This window comes from Oryzias latipes, chromosome 6 (genome assembly GCF_053564925.1).
Source record: "Oryzias latipes strain Hd-rR chromosome 6, Olatipes_Hd-rR_3.1".
NCBI classification, from domain to species: domain Eukaryota; kingdom Metazoa; phylum Chordata; class Actinopteri; order Beloniformes; family Adrianichthyidae; genus Oryzias; species Oryzias latipes.
This window is the reverse complement of record NC_136242.1, coordinates 5,278,151-5,299,262: the sequence shown is the minus strand read 5'-3', so window position 1 is coordinate 5,299,262 and position 21,112 is coordinate 5,278,151. Positions and strand designations below refer to the sequence as shown.

General features: G+C 43.4%; 1 protein-coding gene and 1 long non-coding RNA gene across 2 annotated transcripts in view; one reads left to right on the top strand and one right to left on the bottom strand.

The window, feature by feature from the left end:
• Nucleotides 1-21,112, bottom strand: part of smpd3 (sphingomyelin phosphodiesterase 3) — a 63,505-nt gene that overhangs the window by 21,166 nt on the left and 21,227 nt on the right. The window contains exons 2-4 of the mRNA XM_011472858.4: nt 10,834-11,482; nt 7,277-7,522; nt 6,264-7,203 (exon numbers count right to left, since the gene is read on the bottom strand). Coding sequence (XP_011471160.1) covers nt 6,264-7,203; nt 7,277-7,522; nt 10,834-11,135 — 1,488 coding nt within the window. The 5' untranslated portion in view covers nt 11,136-11,482. The remainder of the gene's footprint in view (nt 1-6,263; nt 7,204-7,276; nt 7,523-10,833; nt 11,483-21,112) is intronic.
• Nucleotides 14,307-20,970, top strand: LOC110014683 (uncharacterized). The gene is made up of 3 exons (XR_002289673.3): nt 14,307-14,413; nt 20,654-20,765; nt 20,854-20,970. It is a non-coding gene; the product is annotated as an uncharacterized LOC110014683 (long non-coding RNA).

Below are 21,112 nucleotides of genomic sequence, written 5' to 3'. Positions count from 1 at the left end.
ACACTGGTCCCACGATTATCATGATCCACAGCTGTCGTCATTGTAGTCCATTGCCCTCAGCCTATTTAACCCTTGTGCTATCTTAGATGACCCCTCCCTTACATTGACGTGTTCTCCCTACCATGACAAAGGTAATCCATGGACACCAGTGAAGATCACAAATCATTGAAGAAAAAAGGTTCAGAGCACTGTCTAGTGGGTCTAGATGACCCAACTCCCAATGGTAACCCTTGTGCTATCCTAGGCACTTTACCATTGGGAGTTGGGTCATCTGGACCCACTAGACAGTGCTCTGAACCTTTTTTCTTCAATGATTTGTGATCTTCACTGGTGTCCATGGATTACATGAAATCTTTCCACCTTTATCCACCTTTGTCATGGTAGTGTCATGGTTTGAGTTTGTTGTGTCTTGTTTTTCGCTTTAGTTCTTGTTCTGTCTTGTTTGGTTCTGTTTCCTGTTTTATTTTGAAAGGTTTCCTGTCTTGTCTGGTTTCTTGACTTTTACTTCCTTTGGTCCCCATCTGCCCTGATCGTTTTCACCTGTGTCTTGTCTGCCCTGTCTGTATTTAAGTCTCGTCTCTGCCTTCCTCCTGTGCTGGTCCATTAACTTTCGTCATGGTGTTCACGTCTTCATGTCATAGCATCCTCGTTTCATGTCCCTCGCCACGCCACAGTGAGTTTTTGTTTTGTTTTTGTCATCCTGCTCTGCAGCGCCTTTTGTTTGTTGGACATTAAACCCTCTAGTACTGGAACCGTTTTGCCTCCCGTCTCTGCGTCTGGGTCCTACCGGCTCTCGAGCCCCCCTCACACATGACAGGTAGGGAGAACACGTCAATGCAAGGGTGAGGTCATCTAAGACAGCACAAGGGTTAAAGTGCCTAGGATAGCGGGTTACCATTGGGAGTTGGGTCATCTAGACCCAACTCCCAATGTAAAAGTGCCTAGGATTGCACAAGGGTTACGTGTCTGGTTTTCAGTTCATCCAGGTCAGGCCATCTGCTCTGTTCTATCACCTTTGTGTTGCTTCATGGATTTTTGCGTGTTATGGCCCGCAGCAGCATCAGTCACAGTGGTCCCACAATATGGACTGCAAGGACCATATTGTTTTCGCTGTTGGGAAGATTTCTGCGGCTTTGAGCGAAAATTGGACCCCCGCCAAATGCGTGAAAAGTCACCAAAATTTGCACACACCTAAGAACCGGCGAAAATGAAAGTTTGGAATAGTATAGAACACCCCACCCATTACGATGACATCACAGCAAGCGATAACGTAAAAAAAACAAATGGGTCGAAAAAGCATTTGGAAGCAAAAAGTAAAGAATCTGTAACAAAACCAAAACACTCATGTCTGGGATATCCCAAGGAAGTTATGAAATCATTATGGTGGCCATTTTGTGGCGAACGCTGAGAATTGGCGATTTCCGTGTTTTTCGACAATATGGGAAAGCGACACTTTTCAAAGTTTCTGCCACTAAGCCTGCATGGTCTCCTGCGTTTTTGGGTCCTACGCCACCAACCTTTGACAAAATCAGTTTTAAGGAGATTGAGACTAAAGACCAGAGAGTAAATACTCAGACACTCTAAAGGCCCGTACACACCGGGACGAATATTCGCCAGGCGTTATTCGCCAGCGTTTTTCGCCACGTTTTTTGTGTTCACACCCAGGCGATTTTCGCTGACGATGAGTGGAGTGAACATGCAATTTCATTCCCTGACATTAGATGGCGCTTAATGTAAAACAGAAATACTCCTGTACACAAGGTGGCGCTGCGCAACTTTACGCTTCTTAAAGTCGCTTTTCACTCAGAAGAAGAGAGCAAGTATTCACGCGCTTGTCCGAATAATACAAAGAAAACATGAATATTTCAAGCACCAGTAGCTCCAACTGGTGCTTGGTTCGGGGATGTTTTAGAATGTCCGTCATTATTGCTTCGCGGCTGTGTAGACGCTACTTGGCGTCTATCTTCTTCGCTGGTATGTGTGCTCAGCAAGGCAGTTTTGTGTTTGAGCGCCCCCAAGTTGTGTTTTACTGTAACTTCAGAAGCTCCAGACACGTGAGCAAAAGCGCCGTTCTCATTGGTCGAGTAGATTTCGACGCGATGCGTCGAAAAAAAAAAACGAACCCGAGGCGTTTTTTTTTTTGACGCTTTAACGCCTGGCGTTTTTTCGCGTCGGTGTGCACACTCTCGTTGGTGCCCTTTGTTTAGTCACGAGGCGTTAAACGTCGGCGAAAATCGCCGGCGAAATTCGTCCCGGTGTGAACAGGCCTTAACAGTCATTTCTAAAGGAGGAACGTGTGTCCTTTTAAAAAAACCTCACTACAGTGTCATATACAGTTTGAAGAAGATTGTGAAAACAAGTAAAAAGACTAAATAATGAAATGATGTGGACGTCATCTATAGGTCATCATGTGGTCATTGTACCTAAATACATCAATGATTACATTTATCACAAATATCTTACATGTTTTCACCATAACAGAAAAAACTTTTTATGTTTAGCTCCCTTTGCCAGCTCAAATTGATAGCCTGTGCAGGCTCTGTATGGAAGCAGAGCACCGTTAGTGGGCAGAGGCTCTCAGAGGAGTGGCAGATGTTGATTATAGTATAAAGTGCCAAACCGTCTGGGTGGAGTAGCTCTGTCACATGACAGAATACATTTCTGCTGATGGGGAAAAAAAAACAGGAACCAAAGGAAACAAACTGATCCCAGACACCCAGACACCCATGCTCAGAACCTGCAGAATCCCTTTTGGGGTCAGTGGGTTGCTGGAGCCTGTCCAGCTTCTGCTGAGAAGACGGGGTACAACCTAACCAGGTCGCCAGCCTGTCTGTGCATGTTTCTAGAGCAATGATGTGTAGTCACAGGTGAGGTAAATAAAATGAATATACTTTTAAACAATTAAAAATAAAACATTTTTTTTTACGCATTTGAGACATGATTACTTTTGTAACCTTCTGTGTGGTTTTCAACGTTTCTTTGATAAAAAAGAAGCAAATTTTTAATTTTTAATGTTATAAAATAGAATATTTAGTTTGCAAACTAAACCTTTAGCTTGTAAACTAAACACATAATTATGAAAAAGTATTTAACTTTAAGTTAAATATTTAGTTCGGTAACTAAAACTTTTGTTGGTAAATGTAACATTTATAAAAACATGATTAAAAGGTAAAAATACACATTTAAAAAGATAAACCTGTTTGTTTTTTTCTCCTAAAACAAGCTAAATAACCACATTCACGAGGAGAGCATGCAAACTGCACACAGAAAGAACCCATCCGGGATTCAAACCTCAGCCTCCTCAGTGTGATGTCATGTTCATACTGGGCATATGGCAAGTCTGAGAACGAGCTAAAAGTGCGTTCTTGACAAGAGGGGAGGGGCTTCTTGTGTTTCTACTGTTTACTAGCAGCTGTCCACCACTGACAGTTGGACGAGGCTTGGTGTGAAATGCTGAAGCGCTGCAAATATCCTGAAACTTGCCTCCCGTTTTTTTTTCCACAGCTCTATTCCGATATATGAAAGACCTGGTGTCACATAATTCCAGCTGGACACAAAATTATTATTACAATGATTATTTTCTCCTCCATGATAATTTTTTAAACAGTTGACACTTCCTTGAATTAAAAGGGACTCAGTTTCTTCATCACAACCTTCATCCCTCTTTGGTCAAAGTTTGACCTGCTGTAGCTTTTAACACATGTTCAATGGTTGCGCACTTTGAGCGTAGAGCCCAAAAACAGTGTGCTCAAAAACCGCCTTGGCAACTCGCTTGTACGCGAGTTGCCAAGGCGGTTTGAACGTAGCTTGAGTCAAGAGTGCCAACCACTGCACCACCCTGCAGTGGTTGGCACAGTGGCTCCAGGCATTTCTTTAGGGAATCAAAGCTTTCCTTAATTCTGTTGATATAGAAGATCCGTCCCAAAGTTTGGGGAAAGTTTTAGTCCTTCGTTATAGAAATCCTGACTCTAAATGTGTGTGCACATTCATGCAAATCCATTGGTTTTTTTGCACTTTTGTGTGTGCATTTGTGTTCTTGCCCATGTTTCTGGTGGGTTCATTGTGCCAAAAGATGCTGAGGCTCTTTGTAGGACAAAAGAGGCATATCATCCTGAAGAATCTGTTTCCCCTGGTGTTCCAGTGCAGTCACAATGAAGGAAACATCATTTTAGATGAGAATCACAGCAAAGGAGTAGACATTATGGAGCACTGAGGCACAGCACAAATAAAAAGTTAGCTTCCCTGTCTTGGTTGCTGTGATTTTCACAATGTTAAATGTACTGTGAGTGACCAAGAACAAGGCTGCAGTAAAGCCTTGATATTCTCTTCACAGAGAATAGAATGAGCTGATCAGGAGCAGTTTTCTGGCTGCGGGGTGGGGGTGGGGGGTGGGGGGGGCAGAAACATCAGCGATAAACTGGAGATCCTGCTGGCTGGAGGTCATGAGTAGATTTGGGGAGTTCTCCCATTGATTTCCATTATCATCCTGTGAGGATTTGAACACATCTCTGCTCCGTGCCTAATCTGTAGTAATGCATTCAAGCTGGGCATTCACACACGTGCCTTCCCAGCTGTGCACTAAGCAGTTTGAAATCATTGTGGGAGGGGGGACAGTGGGGCAGAAAAGCTTTAATTACAAAAGCACAGCGGCTCTCTCAGGGGAGGAATTTTTAATTATTATTACATCTCTGGTCCTCGTGCATCACTCTGCAAATCAGACTCATGTTGGTGACCTGCTATTGTCTAAGGACCCCCCCCCCCCACCCACCAGGAGACCATCGCAATATCGGTGAGGTTTCAGAACTGTTCTTCAAAAGTTTAATTCCATGCCATATTTGTCACTGCCTGTTTTATATCGGTAGTTTTCCAATTCCTTCCCTACTCCCTAATTACCAAAAACTATCTACGTACAGTAGTGCCCTGGACAGCATGCTCACAAAAAAACAGTGAAAATGGCATCACCAATTTCCCGAAGTAAAAATCTAATCGATACGAACATTTTAAAAAGACTATTTATTCACTACCTTCTGAAGATGTAAACGTTGATGGTTTATTGAAAAAATACACTTTTTCTTTCAAAAAATGTCTAGACACAATGCATTATGGTTTATATTCGCTATTCTAGTGAGCATCGATGCACACTGGTTTTTCGATGGACTTCGGAGAAATTTCTAGGGCACTGGATTTTGGAATTGTAGATTCGGATGACACTACAAAATGGTGAACCCAGGCTCCCCTGGCTAGCATGAACCTTCACAATTAAAAGAAGCGTAGGAAGACTGCAGAACATCAAAAAACAACAAAATAAAAACATGTATAAAAAAAACTGTCAGCCAATAATCATCCTTGCCGTAAAGCACAACACTTGATTGACATGCAGAACAGTCAATCAAACATCCTTTGAAACACACGTCACCGTGGATGTAGCTGCTAATGTGCCTTATCTTTGCACAACTGGCCCAAGTTTAATGACTCAAAAAGAACCTTGAACTGAACCACTGACTGAATAAGAGAACTAGACTGAGTAGACTGAGTGACAACCCCCCCCCCTTACGATCGCATTTCAAACAGGAAGTACCTGCTGGCTCCAAGTAGCCAGAATCCCATAGACTTCTATAAGGAAATAAACAGCTGTTACTCAGTCATTATACTGGTCAGAAGGACCATTCTTGATTGAACACCTTTTTAAACATGTTCTTGATAATCTTCATTTTCGTTGGTGATATTTCTTTCGTAGCGCAACTTATGAAGTGACCAATCAGATGCCTGAGTAAAAGTATGTTGCCTCGCATCCTCAGGTCGATCGACAGATTTTGTGTAGCCTGCTTGCAAGTGGACATCATCTGTCTTCAATGTGGTGATGTCTGTATCATAAAAATGGCAACTAAATTGACTTAATTTGGTTGGAGCTGCAGTAGGCCATTTTCCATGGATGCCATTACACTCACTCGCTCCAGTTCTCACACACAGTAGGTGTGTAAAAGAAAAAAGCCTGTTGATTTCACGTGACTTACTGGTTGTTCCCTTAACAAAACAGAAAAGGGACTTCATTTGGAAAACAGTATATAGAATGTGCACACACATACATAAAAGAGATGTGTGCTTTCACGCAAACATCTCTTCCTAAACACCAACCTGTAGTCAGATGTCATGGCAGCGCAGGGATATGTGCTCAAGTAAAACCAGTTTAAGGTGTTATAAGTATTTCAAGTTTAGAAAATGTACTTGATGATAAAATCAAAAAGTAAAGTATGAGCTCTGACCTTAGCAAACAGCGCCCCTTTGGCGGCCAGGGCATCTTCTCCCCTTCCATTGGGGTAGCACTCAAATCGGGCATCAAGGATGGGGTAGCGACTGGCCAGCAAAAGGCCACTGTTCAAGAACTTGAACCTGGAGCAACAGCCCTTCCAGCCATACCTCCCCACATCACTTAGCACATAGGGGAAGTATCTGTGCAACTGCCGACGCAATTTGGATGTTGCTCCATGATCAAAGACTTCCTGGAGTGCCATGAAATCCAGGTTGGCGGGAAAGAATGCAGAGATCTCGTGATCGAATGTCTCATCTCCATGGCGACGTTTTCGTCCTGGGCGCTTGAAGATTGACGTTCGCGGGACATGAGAGAGTGTATTATTGGAGGATATCCCAATGCCCCCATCACAAGCGTGATAACGAGCCAGGGACTCCCTAGAGGCAGTCATGCTGCCTGTGTCCCCGCCCACTTCGCGGTGATTCCTGGTCTCCACTGTGTCCTCCTCCTGGGGGTCTGGCTCTGGAGCACTGATGCTGATCTGAACCCCTGATGTGTGAAGAGGGCAGTCTATGGAGGCTCTGTGCTGCCTCCCTTCCTCACGCATGTGGCAGTCCGGTTGCGCAGGAACACTCTGACCCCCGGGAGAGTGCATGGGGCAGTCTGCAGCCTCACCTGAGGTGTGAATGGGACAGTCTGAGCTGTTGTTAGTTGAGTGGAGGAGGCAGTCTGCTGTGGTGTCATCTTGGTGAACAGGGCATTCACCAGAACCCTGAACTCCTGAGGACGGATGAACAGGACATTCTGTGACTCCTGGGGGGTGTATCGGACACTCTGTCATGGTTTCTACTTCAGTTTCAGCTGGGCCATTGGTGGTATGTGTTTGGTCTGGACGCTGGTCCAGGGACGAGGTACGCCGAAAACCTGTGGCAAGACTGCTGAAGGATGCGGCACTGAGGGAGGAGAACATAGAAGAGTTTAAAACCAGGCCTCTGAAAGCACACAGCAGCTCTGAGCTCTGCTGACCTGATGGAAGTGTTGGTTGGTGAATCGATGTAGATTTTGATCTGGGGTCGACTGGCACCGTTACGGATCCTCTTCCCCATCTCCAGGGCTCTCTTGTGGGTGTTTGACAGGTTGTTGAATCTAGCCAGGGAGTCAGGTAGGAGGCACACATTGGCACTGCAGAAACAGAAGCTTCTGCCCTGGGGTCTCCATTCTCCAGTCCCTGCCCCCCCTGGTCCAGCCTGGCATTGCTCAGACTTGTCTGGTCTGGAAAAGAGGAGTTGCCACATTAAGTCAGTTTTGAGATAAGCATGTGACAGGCTCAGTTGTTGCATTGTTTCCCATAAACGTGCAGGTGGAAGCACACAGATCTTTTTCAGAAGAGCTGGCTGTAGGATAGTCTTTCAATAAAGGCTGAAGTTGGGCGATTCTATTCAGAGAAAAGGAACTTTTTACAGATCTCTTCAGGGAGCATTGTTGGTTTGAGAGAGGAGTAAAAAAGCCATCTTTGTAAAAATAAAAAAACCCTTTTTTCTTTTAATTTTGGCTAAAAACAGCATAAACATCATTAAAAGACCACTGGGAACACATGGACTATAGATCAAAAGATGATCAGAGTGGGACTTTAAGGACAGAACGTGTAAAAGCTGATAGACTTGAATAACTTGAAGCTAGGCCTTAACAATAAATTGCAAATTTATTGTTATATCAAGCTGTGCAATATGCATATCACAAAAGACTTAGAGATCTCAGAGACCAAACAGGATCTCAACTTCTGTCCATGAACATTGAATTCACACTGCGCTCTGCTAAACTGCTCACTGACTGACTGGACCACCGGCATCCACCCTCAGTTAAAGCCACAGTTATTACACAACACATCCCAGTTCAAACAACAAGCAGATCTCACAAACACCCCCAGCTCAGATCCACCAGCCCCACAGTCCGATATCTCCATCACATTCACACATTACCGGACAAAAAAGATGAATCAATCCATCTGCACGCACACACGGTTTTGAACTTTGCTGTTTTAAACATTCACTCTTTTTTAAACAAATCTTTTATTGTGAATGAGCTCATTTTAGACAACACTTTAGATTGCCTTCTTTTAACAGAGACCTGGCTGGGTACTGACGCTCCTGTTGTTCTTACTGAAGCTTCCCCACTAAATTTTAACTTTTTATTCTCTACCAGGGGAGATAAAAAAGGCGGTGGCACTACTTCGATTGCTTGTGGCTCATCTGCAACCAAAACAATCACGTTACATAGCTACTCCTCATTTCAGCATCATGCATTTTCTTTTATCGGCCCGTCTATTTCATGTGTTACTGTTTACAGACCACCAAAGCCTCCCTCCTGTTTTATTCAAGAATTTTCTGAATTTTTATCAATAATACACTCCAAATCCAGTGTTTTAATAACTGGTGATTTTAACCTACATTTTGATTAAGATAGTGATACTAATGCAAAGGAGTTTCTCAAACTTTTGCACTGTATGGATTTTACACAGCATGTCACACAGCCTACCCACAGCAGGGGACGCACTCTAGACTTGGTGATGACCTATGGTCTGTCCTGCAGTGTGTCCTCTGTTGTTGACATGGCTGTGTCAGATCACTATTGCATATTTTTTAATATCACCATTTTTACTCTACAGGAAGCTCCAGTGAGAACTGTGAGGAAATGATGCATAACTGCTGATGTGGCTGCAAATTTTATTAATATTATATATCAACCCCCGCTCAGATTTTACCTGCATCATTTGATTTTATGGTCGAACATTTAAACAACAAACTACAGTCAGCCATTGATGCTGTAGCTCCACCTGAAACTAAAATGTTGAAAACTAAAGCTACAGCATCCTGGAGGAACGAATCAATCAGAGCCTTGAAACGTGAATGCAGGAGAGCGGAGAGGAAGTGGAGAAAAACGATATTAACTGTACATCGCGAAATTATTAAAGAACAGCAAATGATGTACAGTCATGCAATAAAAAAGCCAGAACCCACCACTTCTCAAACTTAATTTTACAAAACAGAAATGATCCTAGAGTTCTCTTTAAAACAATAGACAGTTTAACAAAAAGAGACTCTCAAATTTCCTCCATAGCAGCCTCAGATGCTGTATGTGAGAGTTTGGCTGACCACTTCAGGAGTAAAATCGATGCTATTAGATCTAGTCTCTTAACTCAAAAAGGTGATGTTTTGAATAAAAACTATAGCATTGCATTTATCAGAGGAAACACTGGAAAGTTTTGTCCTGGTTGATCCTGCGGCACTCGGTCAAGTTTTCTCCCAGTTAAAGCCAACCACCTGCCCAATCCCCACATCACTGTTAAAAACATTTTTACTACTTCTTTGAGTTTTAGCTTTTGAATATGCTAAATTACTCTCTTCAGACAGGTGTTTTCCCTGCTGCCTTTAAAACGGCAGTAGTGAGGCCTCTTCTGAAGAAGAGTAATTTAGATCCAAACAACAATAACAATTATCATCCAGTATCCAACTTACCATTTTAAGTAAAATGATTGAAAAAACTTTTTTAATCCAACATAGTAGTAGGTTTAGGGGCTGTCATCTGGACTTTTTAAAGTTAGAAGACGTTTCACCTCTTATCCAAGAGGGGGCGGGAACACATTGCACTGATTTTAAAATCGCTGTATTGGCTCCCTGTGCGCTTCAGAATCGATTTTGAAGTTCTTGTATTGGTTTATAAATGTTTTTATGGTCTCGGGCCGTCATATTTATCTGATATGATTTTAAAGTTTGAGCCCTCGCGGACCCTGAGGTCCTCTGATACCGGCCTTTTGGTTATTCCAAAAGTTAGAACTAAAACATCCGTTGAGGCCTCATTCAGTTTTTATGGACCTTGACAGTGAAACATTTTGTTAGTTTTCCAGTGTTTTCCTCAGAGGGATCCTCCACATCAGTGCCTGACCTTCTCAGTGAACGGGGTCACTGCAGTGGGATCTCCCGGGTCTGACTCTTTCGATCGGATCTGGGGGGTCCTGTGGTAGTGTACTCCGTGAATTTTGGTGGGGGGTCACTGATGTGGACATGTCCCCAAAATATTGTTTCTCCATTTCAGGACACAGCTAGGTGTCTACATTCCATCATTTTATCACTCTTTTTTATCATGGTGTGTGTGTGTGTGGGGGTGTGTGGGGGTGGGGGTGTTGGCATTTTGTTTTTAAATTTGATTGTATTTTATGCAAAGCAATTTGAGTGACATGTGTTGCAAAAGTGCTATATAAATAAAGGTTGATTTGATTTGATTTGATGTGACATATTGCAGTATCCATCAGAAAGACGCTATAATTTCATGTGATCAATATAAAAGTTTCCACCACGGGACTAACATCTTTGTGAAGTTTCTATGGTAACCAGGGGAACCAAATCCAGGCTCTAGGTCCTGCTTGTTTTCTTAGATACCCCTGAGTTTCTTGAGGATGGCCAGAGACCTTCAAAAACCAAGACTGCCCCACCGGCAAAGCTTCCCGCGGCTCAGAAGTGGTGTTTGGGTGTGAATGTAAGTAACTGACAGGAGTAGCAGCTAAAGATGACTGGGGGAGAACTCACCTGCGGTAGGTGTACAGGTATGGTTGGCGGACCGCCTGCAGGGGGGCCCAGATGATGAAGCCCAGCAGGGCGAAGGGCAGGGAGGCGAAGAACAGCAGCAGGTAAAGGGGCACAGAGATCAAGACACAAAGGGTGAGGAAGGAGCAGGGGTCCTGGGAGCGCTGCCGTTTCTCCAGGGAGGTGGGCACACAGGACGCCAGCAGGCGGTCCAGTAGCCAGTAGCAGGGAAACACCAGGCTCCAGGACAGACCGTCCAGGAAGTGGAGGCAGGTGCTGGAGTAGGGGGTGCTGTAAAGGACCATGTCTACCTCTTAACTCTCCTCTCTTTCTGCAGTGGTCTTTCAGCTCACCCTACACCCCCAAACCCTCATACACCCTCCAAAACGGCAAGCACAGACCTGCTTGACAGACTGGAACACGGACTCTCCCCCCTCCTCTGAGAAAGAAGCACTACATGGTTTGGGTGATTATCAGCACCCTGGGGCTTTTCTCAGTCTCTGCCCTTTCTTACAAACTACACTCTCTTCCGGGGGCTGAGGTTCCCCATCTGGAAGTCCTGAGTCTCTGTGATGAGAGCCATTCTTCTGATTGCAGAGACCTCAACCACCTCTGGGGGGGTTTCCACCGAGCATCAGCATTTCCTCAGCATCTGGAGAATGAAAAAAGAGGGGGAATACAGGAAATAAAAAGGTTAGAAACTGACTAGCACAGTTAATGCACAAAACTCAGACTGTCAGTGAAGGCATCTTCCATCTTCCAGATGCCTTCACTTTCAACATCAGACGCCTTAATCCCCATTTCTCCTGCTCGGATGAGAACAAAATCAGGAATCTTAGGATCATTGTCTTTGAAGAAAAAAAAGAGAAAAATGTTTTTCTTATTTGAGCCGAAAGCAGGACGCCTACCCCCCACCTCCACCCACCCCCAGCCTGATGTCCAGTTTAATGCTGTGACCTCTTCTCCTCAACTGTCTGCAGTTTACCCAGAGATAACAGCCTGTTCCTCTGCTACATAAAGGTTTAAGTATGCTTTTGGAGGCTGTTGGCCTGGTCATACTTTGGTGAAAAGACGTGCAGACACTCTGGAGCTGCAGGCTTTCGGCCCCAAACAAAAAACGACGCCATCAGCTGATCGATTGTCCACGTCTCTGAGCCTCTGTTACAAACATAGGACCACTTTCATCTCTCATTGACAGAAAAGCTGTGACAAGCTAAAAGCATGAATCATGGATGTAGAGAGCAGTGATGTTTGGGGCCTTAGTGGTGAAAACCTGAAGCTGATGCCCTTAACAACCTTAAGAGGATGTTGGTATGTATGTCAAGCATCAAGAAACCACCACCTCCACCACTATTATGCAGTGATAAACAGGGAGTCTCCTGTCAATGTGAGTCTCTTCAGTTGTATTTTAATCCTGAGTGTTCATGATGTGAGTTTGTGTGCTGGAAATTCTACACAAAGTAACAAACAAGATCTAGGAAGTTAAAATAACAAAACAAAGACGACTTCAGTTCTGAGGTGATGCAGACATGTAGAAGGCGGGACTGAAGCTTCAAATGATGGATTAACTCCACCTTTCTATGGCTCAAATCAAAACATGAAAAGAAAACTTAACAGTTCTGATGCTTGAGATCAAAATGTGGCAAAAAAGCAACAACAGAACTAAGACATGTATGTCCTAAAAGGGAAGCGTGTCTCTGTGTTTTTGTGCGTGTGTGTGGGGGGGCAATATACATGCTTGATACAGAACAAACATGGCAAGAGGAAAAAAGGACAGTAAAGGGGCTCTGACTTGGATCTGACTTTGACCAAAGAAGTGGGGGCCACTTCCCACAAACACACTCAGAGCGGGGGGGTTTATAAGTCCTGTGTCAGAGTGCACAAAGCACGCACATGTGATCAATAGTTGGATAAGTCTCCCAACACAACAACCCCTCTCCAAAAACACCCCATCACATCATAAAAAGCCCCTCTTCCTCACACACACGTACGCACGCACACACACACAGAGCCTCAAATGTGAAGTGTGCCTGCAGTGAGTTGGGATGTGGAGCAGCTTTTCTGGATGATCACACTCTCCCCATCTTTTTTTTACCCCCCCCCCCCACCAAAGGCCTTTAACTGGTTTGTTGGTCTGTGCTTCTGCTGGACCAGCAGTGACACACACAGACACAAACACGCCTGTGACGTTGCAGAGCCAGCTCCCGGGAGCTCCGTTGTCATGGCGACTCAGTCACATCCACTTACCGAGTGTACCGCTGTCCCTTTCAGATTTATTTCTGCAAGAGGACTTTAAGTCAGCCACAGATAGGCGCTTCCTTGACACAAGACCGAGTTTTTTACGTCCTGGCGGGGGCCGTAGTGACCCTCATGCCCCCCCCCTTGAGGCTTCATGTTTCCCTCTACAACAAAGCAGCCTCCCCAGAGGCCTGGTCGCTGCCAGGCGAGCATGCAGACGCGTCTCCTGGAGCGTGCAAACTGACCAATTATTTATCAGCCCTGGAGGGGGGGCTCAGCATTCCACAGCAACATTCTGCACTCAACATGTCATACGTGAAACGAAAAGCCGAAACGTCACAAAGGGTTTACAGGCTGGGCTGCATGCCGTCACAAAGCAGGAACTCAGCGGTTCTGCCTCTGCTGCAGGGAATCCAGTTCTCTGCACATGTGCATGTCCCTGCAGCTTCCGGCTCCCTCCGAGCACCACTGCAGACGTTGTTTTTCAATGAAGGCAAACCTTGCTCAGTAAGGGGATGGTTTATGGTTTTACTTCTTCATGTATACCATTTTGTAAGTCAGCTCTGAAGCACTTTCAGAGGAACCACATAACTTCTTCACTTCTTCATATTTATCAAACTTACAAAATACTTCAAAGATTAAGCTTATGCCCTTCGTGGTCAGGCCCCTAAATGCATACCTGACCTATTCACCCCTACAGCCCTTCCAGAGATTGAACTCCAATCTCTTTACACAAGAATGTACAAGTTATTCCACAATCCATTTTAGAGTCTTTTAAAGCAGAGGCCTTAAACACAAATGTGTATGTTAGGATCATTGTCTTTGGAGCATGTCAATACAATGTGGTGAAGAGAAATGGGCTAAGTGACCCCTCCCCCCTGGTGTTCCAAACAGGAACAGTTCCAACCAAGAAGGCAAAATCCCATAGACTTCTATAGAGAAAGCTGTTATCCATTCATTTTATTGGTCAGAATAGCCACTCTTAGTCTGATCACTTTTCTAACATGTTCTTGCTAATTCTCATTTTTTTCCACAATATTCTTTCTTTATTGCAAGGCATTCAAGTTATAAGCTGACCAATCAGATGCCTCGGTAAAAGCATGTGGTCTCACATCAAACAATTGATGGATTTGACAGATTTTGTGCAGCCTGGTTTCAAGCGGTAGGGGTGTGGACTTTCCAAAACTCGATCCTGATTGGCGAGAGTGGTTGCTATAGAAACATTGACCTCAGACAGACTCGAATCAATCACTGCTTACGGATGATCTCTGGATCCAACAGTGTCCAAAATTCAACAGCTGAAATTAGACATCTTTTTTGGACTAGCAGCAGAGTGAACATGAAGGTGAGATTTATGGCTTTTTCTTACCTTGGAAAGCCAAGATTTTCAAGCTTCTGTGTAGCTAAATTTGAAACCTGTGCAAATATCTTAAGCTATGAGGAAATTTCCTCCTCCGTGTTTTTATTCAGACTTCTTGATCAATATAATTGTGGTTATGTAATATGGCTGTGGAGCATACAATGCCACCAATACCAGGCACAGTATAATCAGGACTTAATTCCATCAGGATCTGCTGCTTCGGGTTGCTCTCACAACCAAACATGATCTGGTTAAGGCTGAGTCACAGCAGGAGAACTGCCAGGGCTGAAAGCTCTGAAATGACCTGTGCAAATGTAAACAAATATGCATCCATACAAAGAGCTGTGAAATGCTGCTGAATCAAAACACCCCCAAACAATGCTGTTAGAGAACCATCATTTGAAGTGCATGGAAGAGAACATCACAGCAGTGCTCCTGTGCCGGGGAGGCATTTTAGCTTCAACCCGTGACCTTTTTTCTTTCCTTTATGTCTCAGTCTAGCTCCTCTCTGTTTTCTGGACACAGTCTCATAAGCTGCAGAGCAGAACAGCCTTACCTCTGAACTCTGATGTAACAACCAAAAGATGGCTATTAGTGCAATTAACCTGCATTGATTTAGAGCCCACATCGGTGTGTCATCCGCAGCATCTGAGAACTGCTGTGACTGGTTGGAACGATGGGGCCATTTCAGCTCTGCTGTGTTTTCTTTATGCTGCACAGTCAATGTGTCAAAGCTGGATGAGTCAGATTTGAGTGTTAAGTAAGAATGCAGCAGGTGGTGCTCCTGTAGTAACAGCCAGGAAGGAAAAACGCTGGAGTAAATAGTTCAAGCAATATTTTGTGTCACAGATTCACATTGGTTTTATCACCAACAACAGACTCACACAGTTAAACAAATGAAAAAGAGAGGAAATGTTAAAACGGCTAATATTGTTATTATGTCTATCTACAATCCAGAACTCTGTTCCTCACAGACACGTTTCTTCTTTAAAAAGCTCTTATATGCTCCACTTGTTACCTGTGCTAATGTCTCCTGTTTGAACGGCTTATCTGTATAAAGACACCTGTTCACAGTATTTAACAGTCAGAATGCAACCTATCCACCAAAACCAAAGAGCTGTCAGAGGACACCAGTAGGGATGGGTATCGTTAAGGTTTTAACGGTACTACTACTCTTACTGATACTGCTTATCGATCCTGTTTTTTAACAATACTCTTATCGATACTTTTTGAGGACGAAAAATAAATAAATAAACAACAAAGGAATAACATAAAGTGTTTTATTTCCTCATTATGCAACAAAATATATATATTTTTTAAATTTTACTTTAAACATTTTTCCGCGACCCCTGCTGCTTCATCAGCCCGGTGATCAAAAATCCCACACCGTCACAGCTTTAGTTTAGATTTTGTGGGACACATAAAATGCCACTTCTCCGGGACCGATAGCAGAACCATTGAGGTCAGATCTTAACGCTACTGCAGTCTTGAAGAATGTTGCCCTGGGGCCCCGGCGCTCGTTCAATACCGGGGCTCGGTACCCAGGACAAGATTGTAGACCTGAACAAGACTGGAATGAACCAATCTACAATCATGACCACTGATGATCTCCCTCCATCTGCAGATCCATGAAGGACTTCTGTAAGGATTGTGCTCTTTGCTTTAAGTTCTTTTCAGTTGTTTTCTTGGTTATTGTGATTTTCTGTTTTCTTTTGTTTAATTTGCTAATTCCTTACATCAGTTTTAAAGTAATCATCTCTAGTCTTTAAGTGTCTGGATTTCAGTCTATGCTTGTCGGGTCATTTGCTTTTGTTACCACTTGACACAGAGGGACGGCTCAATGAACTGAAGTGAGCTAGGACCACAGTCACAAAGGTTACTATGGAAACACACTATGTCATCATGGATTCAAATCCTGCAGAGCTCCAAAGGTATCCCTGCTTGAGCCAGTACATGTCCAGAGCCGTCTCCAGAGTATATCTGGATGATCTTGAGAAGGATTGGGAGACGGTCATGTGGTTAAATGAGACCAAAATGTAACTCTTTGGTGTGAATACCACTCGCCGTATTTGGAGGAAGAAGAATGTTAAAGAACATCATACCTATTGTGAAGCATGGGGGCGGAACCATCATGGTTTGGAGCTGCTTTTCTTGATTGATCTGTGTTAAGGAAACGATGAAAGGATCCACGTACAGTAAAATGTTGGTCAAAAACCTCCTTCCATCAGTGAGAACATTGAAGATGAAACCTTTCTGGATCTTCCAGAATAACAATGATCTCAAATACATCGTCTGGGCAACCAAGGAGTGTCTACGTAAAAAACATTTCCAGGTTCTGGAGAGTTCTAGCCAGTTTCTGGACCTCAATCCAAAAAAGAATCAGTGGAGGGAGTTGAAAGTCTGTGTTTTCCAGCAACAACCCCAAAACATCACAGCTCTTGTGAAGATCTGCATGGAAGAATGGACCAAAACAGCTGCTACAGTGCAAACCTGCTGAAGACCTGCAGGAAACCTTTTGACCTCTGTCATTGAAACCAGGGTTATATTATAAAGTATTGTGTGGAAGTGATCCTGTAGCATAATTAAAAATAAAAGTCAAAACCAGAAATGCTTTTTTATTTTCAGAATGAAGCTGCATTTGTTTACGCAAAATTAAAATGAAAAATCAATCCTTCAAAATGCTTTTTCATTTTCTTCTTCAACACTGCTTATTCTGTCACTTAATTAAAATGATAAAGAAAATGGTATTTGACATTTCATTTTCAAAAAGTTCTCTGGTAAATGTGTAGCAAAATTCATTTAGAAATGTCTAATTTGACAATTAAAATGGATTAACAGAAATGCTTTTTCATTTTCAAAATGTAACTGCATCAAATGACTTGTACTTAAAAACTGCTTATGTCTTAATTAAAAACGAAAATGCAAAGAGGGGATTGGATTTTCATTTCAACATCCACCCTGTGAACATTGTCGCATAATTCAATTCCACTTAGCATTTCCAGAGGGGAGGCGGGGCGATGACGTCATTTCTATCTCCGTATGTGCGGCTGCTAACAGACACATGCTAGCAGCAGTGCAGCTTTGTGTTAGCGGCAGAGGAGAGGGCTTTGTGATGGTTGTGAACTCCTGATGATTGTACACAGCTTCTCAGGATGACGTAGCAGCATTTCCGCCTTATGCGGTCCTCCGTCGGACGCACCGCGGTTCATCGAAATTTCCCCTGGGACTAGCTTTGTCTTCGGACCGGCAGCCAGATCAATGAAGGCAGAAGTTCTGCAACGCAGATCTGAGAAACTCTAACTGATCATATGAATTTGTGTTTCCAGTGGTGTCCAGACAAAATAAAGGCTGATGTATATATAGAGGAGATTAAAACTCACAATAATGTTCAGACTGTGGAAAAGTAGCTTTGTTTCTGCTTTCTGTTTGTACACAATGGGATTTTGGCCTGCATAGATTACCTGTTCTATGAACAAAGGTTAACTCTTCAACACCGGACATGTCACCGGCAACACCTAAACATATGCTTTTTAACACACCGTAACGTTTCCCAGCTTCAGAATTGGCTGAACATGCGTTAACCACATAGATGGTTAAAGAGCTATGGTAGTCCAAACAATGTCAACGTTGGAGCTAAAGCTCCGATGAGAAAGAAAGAATGAAGGAATCTGAATAATGAAAATACTTGATGTAGTGGCACCAATCACCAGCTGGTTCAAGACCTGATGGTGAATCCATCAGACTGAAGTCTAGTTCAAACGAATTCACCTTCAGACGACCCCCCCACATACCCCTCAAACAAACCCACACACGCACATAGTGACTTCTCATTGTCATTGCTTTTGGTTTGGCGCTTTGGGCCTCCTGGTGTCCTTCGTTCAGTTTGGATTGAGGATGTGAGCGTGCATGGAAGAGCAGGGGGGTGCACAGGGGTGTGAGTGTGGACGGTGGTGCTGCTGCTTTGTTTGTTCTGCTGAATCCAGGTCAGCCTGTTTGTTGTAGATCGATGCTGCAGACTGGACCAGCACTGAAACGGCCTTCCCTATTTGTTTTCTGAAATGGGAGCATGGTAGGTCTTTCATAGTCACAATAAAGTCAGGAGGAGCAAAGACTGTATGAAATTGTATTAACAAGAACTTGCCAAACGTTCTTGAACGCACTTTCAGCCTTTGCTGTTCACATTGGACAAGCAGGGAGGGGCTGCTTCTTCTTTTTCTACTGTTTACTAGCAGATGATGTCCACCAGTTGGAAGAGGCTTGGTGGGAAATGTCGGTGTAAATTTGGTGAATTTTGCTCCGGGCTTTTTCTTTCACAGCTCTGTTCTGAAATGTAAAACACTTGATGTCATAATTTCAGCAAGTGAAACCGCAAGTATTCATTTTTCCCTCACGATCTATTTTCAAACGTTTGGCACATTCGTGAATTAAATTCATTCATTCCTTACCAAATCCAAGTCCCTGATTGGTCAGAGTTCAACCTCAATGGTTCCTTCATGAACTTTAGTCTACAAATAAAGCTTAAGACTGCAGCAGATATTTTAGAGGATGAAGAAAAACTTTATCCCCAAAGTTAAGGGAAACTCAAATCTTAAAATAGAAATAAATAACTCGGATGCCCACTTCAGCCTCGTTCAGGCCGGTCCGTGAAACCTTTGTCCGATATCAAACCGGTTTGGCCTGAAAAAGGTTGGAGACCACTGATCTAAAGGAGATTTGAAAGTTGTAACAACAAAGAACTGAAGGCGTTTAACACAGTGTTTTTCAACCAGTGTGCCGCGGCACACTAGTGTGCCGTGGGAGATGGTCAAGTGTGCCGTGGGAAATTGCCCTCATTAACTGATCAAAAACATTTCCCATCTCCAGGATTCAGCTCTGTGTTCATCCAAACAGGCCCTGATAAAACACTGAGGAGTTAGGAATATAAAAGATCGTAAAATACTTTTTCTTTGCGTTTATTTTATTTATTAAAGACATTTTAATAAGAATGACGCGATTCAGCTGCACCTTCGGCTGTATTTTGGAAAAGTCCCGTCCCTTTAACTGTCTCCACCAATCATTCTTGAAGGCTTAATCACATGTCATCATTCTGACCAATCAGAAGTGCTTAAAGTCTTCACTTCCTTGTCCCGATTTAGCTCGTAAAGTCGCTCAGTTCCAACAAAAATAGCAGCTAAAGCTCGTCTTTAGCGCTGTAGCTTTCCACAGAATCCGGTATCAGACCGTGGAACAAGTGAACAAAACAATGAAGCTCCGAAAAGCGATCTTCGGCCGTTTTATGCACTACATCTCCCATGATGCATTGGGTTGTGAGAGTGACAGCGCATAATGAGATCTGTTGTTAAACGTCTTGAAACCAACGAACATACATCATACTGTTTTTAAATCTTCTAACTTAACTTTTATTGCATTTTTTTTTTAGAAAAAAACAGCTGCAGTTTCCAGCTTTTTCTGACACAATTATCTCAAAAATGCATATGAGATTGTGGAGGGGCTGTATATCAATGCAGACTATGAGTTTCTCCTTTTTTTTGGATGCTGGTGTGCCGCAGGATTTTTTTTAAGGCTAAAGTGTGCCGTGGCTCAGAAAAGGTTGAAAAACGCTGGTTTAACAGAAAGAATAAGCTGTTGGTAAAGTGACTGAATGATATTAGTGATTCTCATGTTTACTGAACAAATCCTGCTGTGATCAACAGCTGGTATGTGCATGTGAAATGTTTTGGTGAAAAACGAGGAGTTCCTGCAGCCCAGACGCTGCTGGGACGATGATCTCATTTAATCAGAAAAACTCATATTTCCCATCCACTCAGGAAGAACTGGAAGATGTTCTCTGTGTGCTGCAGGCTGGTTCTGTGATCTGACAGGCAGTTTTTGTTCAGAAAGGTAGATTCAAATCAGCACCTTTTCAAGGACGCTCATCTATTGTTCAAAGAGACAATGAAAAACCCCATTCTGCACATATGACAAAGGCTGGGCTGTGACAAAACAATCCGCTCAGCGGCCCGCCTGTAGACCTGACGGGGTTCCCAGGGAGAAAACGTGCAAAATCCTAATGGCAATGCCTGAAAAGCTGTTTTCAGCAAGAACGGGGCAAAAAAAAATCACAGAAACTGAAGAAAGATCTCAGAAAGAGATCATCAGAAAGAACATTTTACTTCAATTTGACAAAAGTGTGCTTGTTCATAGTCCAGATGTTTGGATTGATGGAGGAACATGTCATGTTTTCAGAAGCTTCTCCTGTCAGCTGGTGAACTTTAGTCTGTTCTGGATCAAGCTTGACTCACCCGATGTCGCTCTGGCGATGACGCTCTGGCGATGACACTCTGGCGATGCACTACAGGTGAGTGTGTTTTCCTGCTGTTCAGACATGCAGTTGGTCATCATCTCTAACTGAATGACTTCTAGCCTGATTGTTTGCTTGTTTCCAGCAACATTAAGAAAAAGGGAAAGTGAATTATCAAGACAACCCAGCCAAGTGATGCGCCAAAGGGTTCAGGATAAAACGAGTAACGAATTCAGCCCCGCCCCTTTTTTTCCGGAATTGTTCTTTCAAGTTCAAAAGATGAAATAAAGGTGATTCGTGGCTCCTGTCCTCCAACTGAGCAGCTTTGATCTGCTGTGTGCATGATGTGCATGAATATCGTCACAGACAAGACGCTCTGATCTATGATCAAAATGATCATTGGT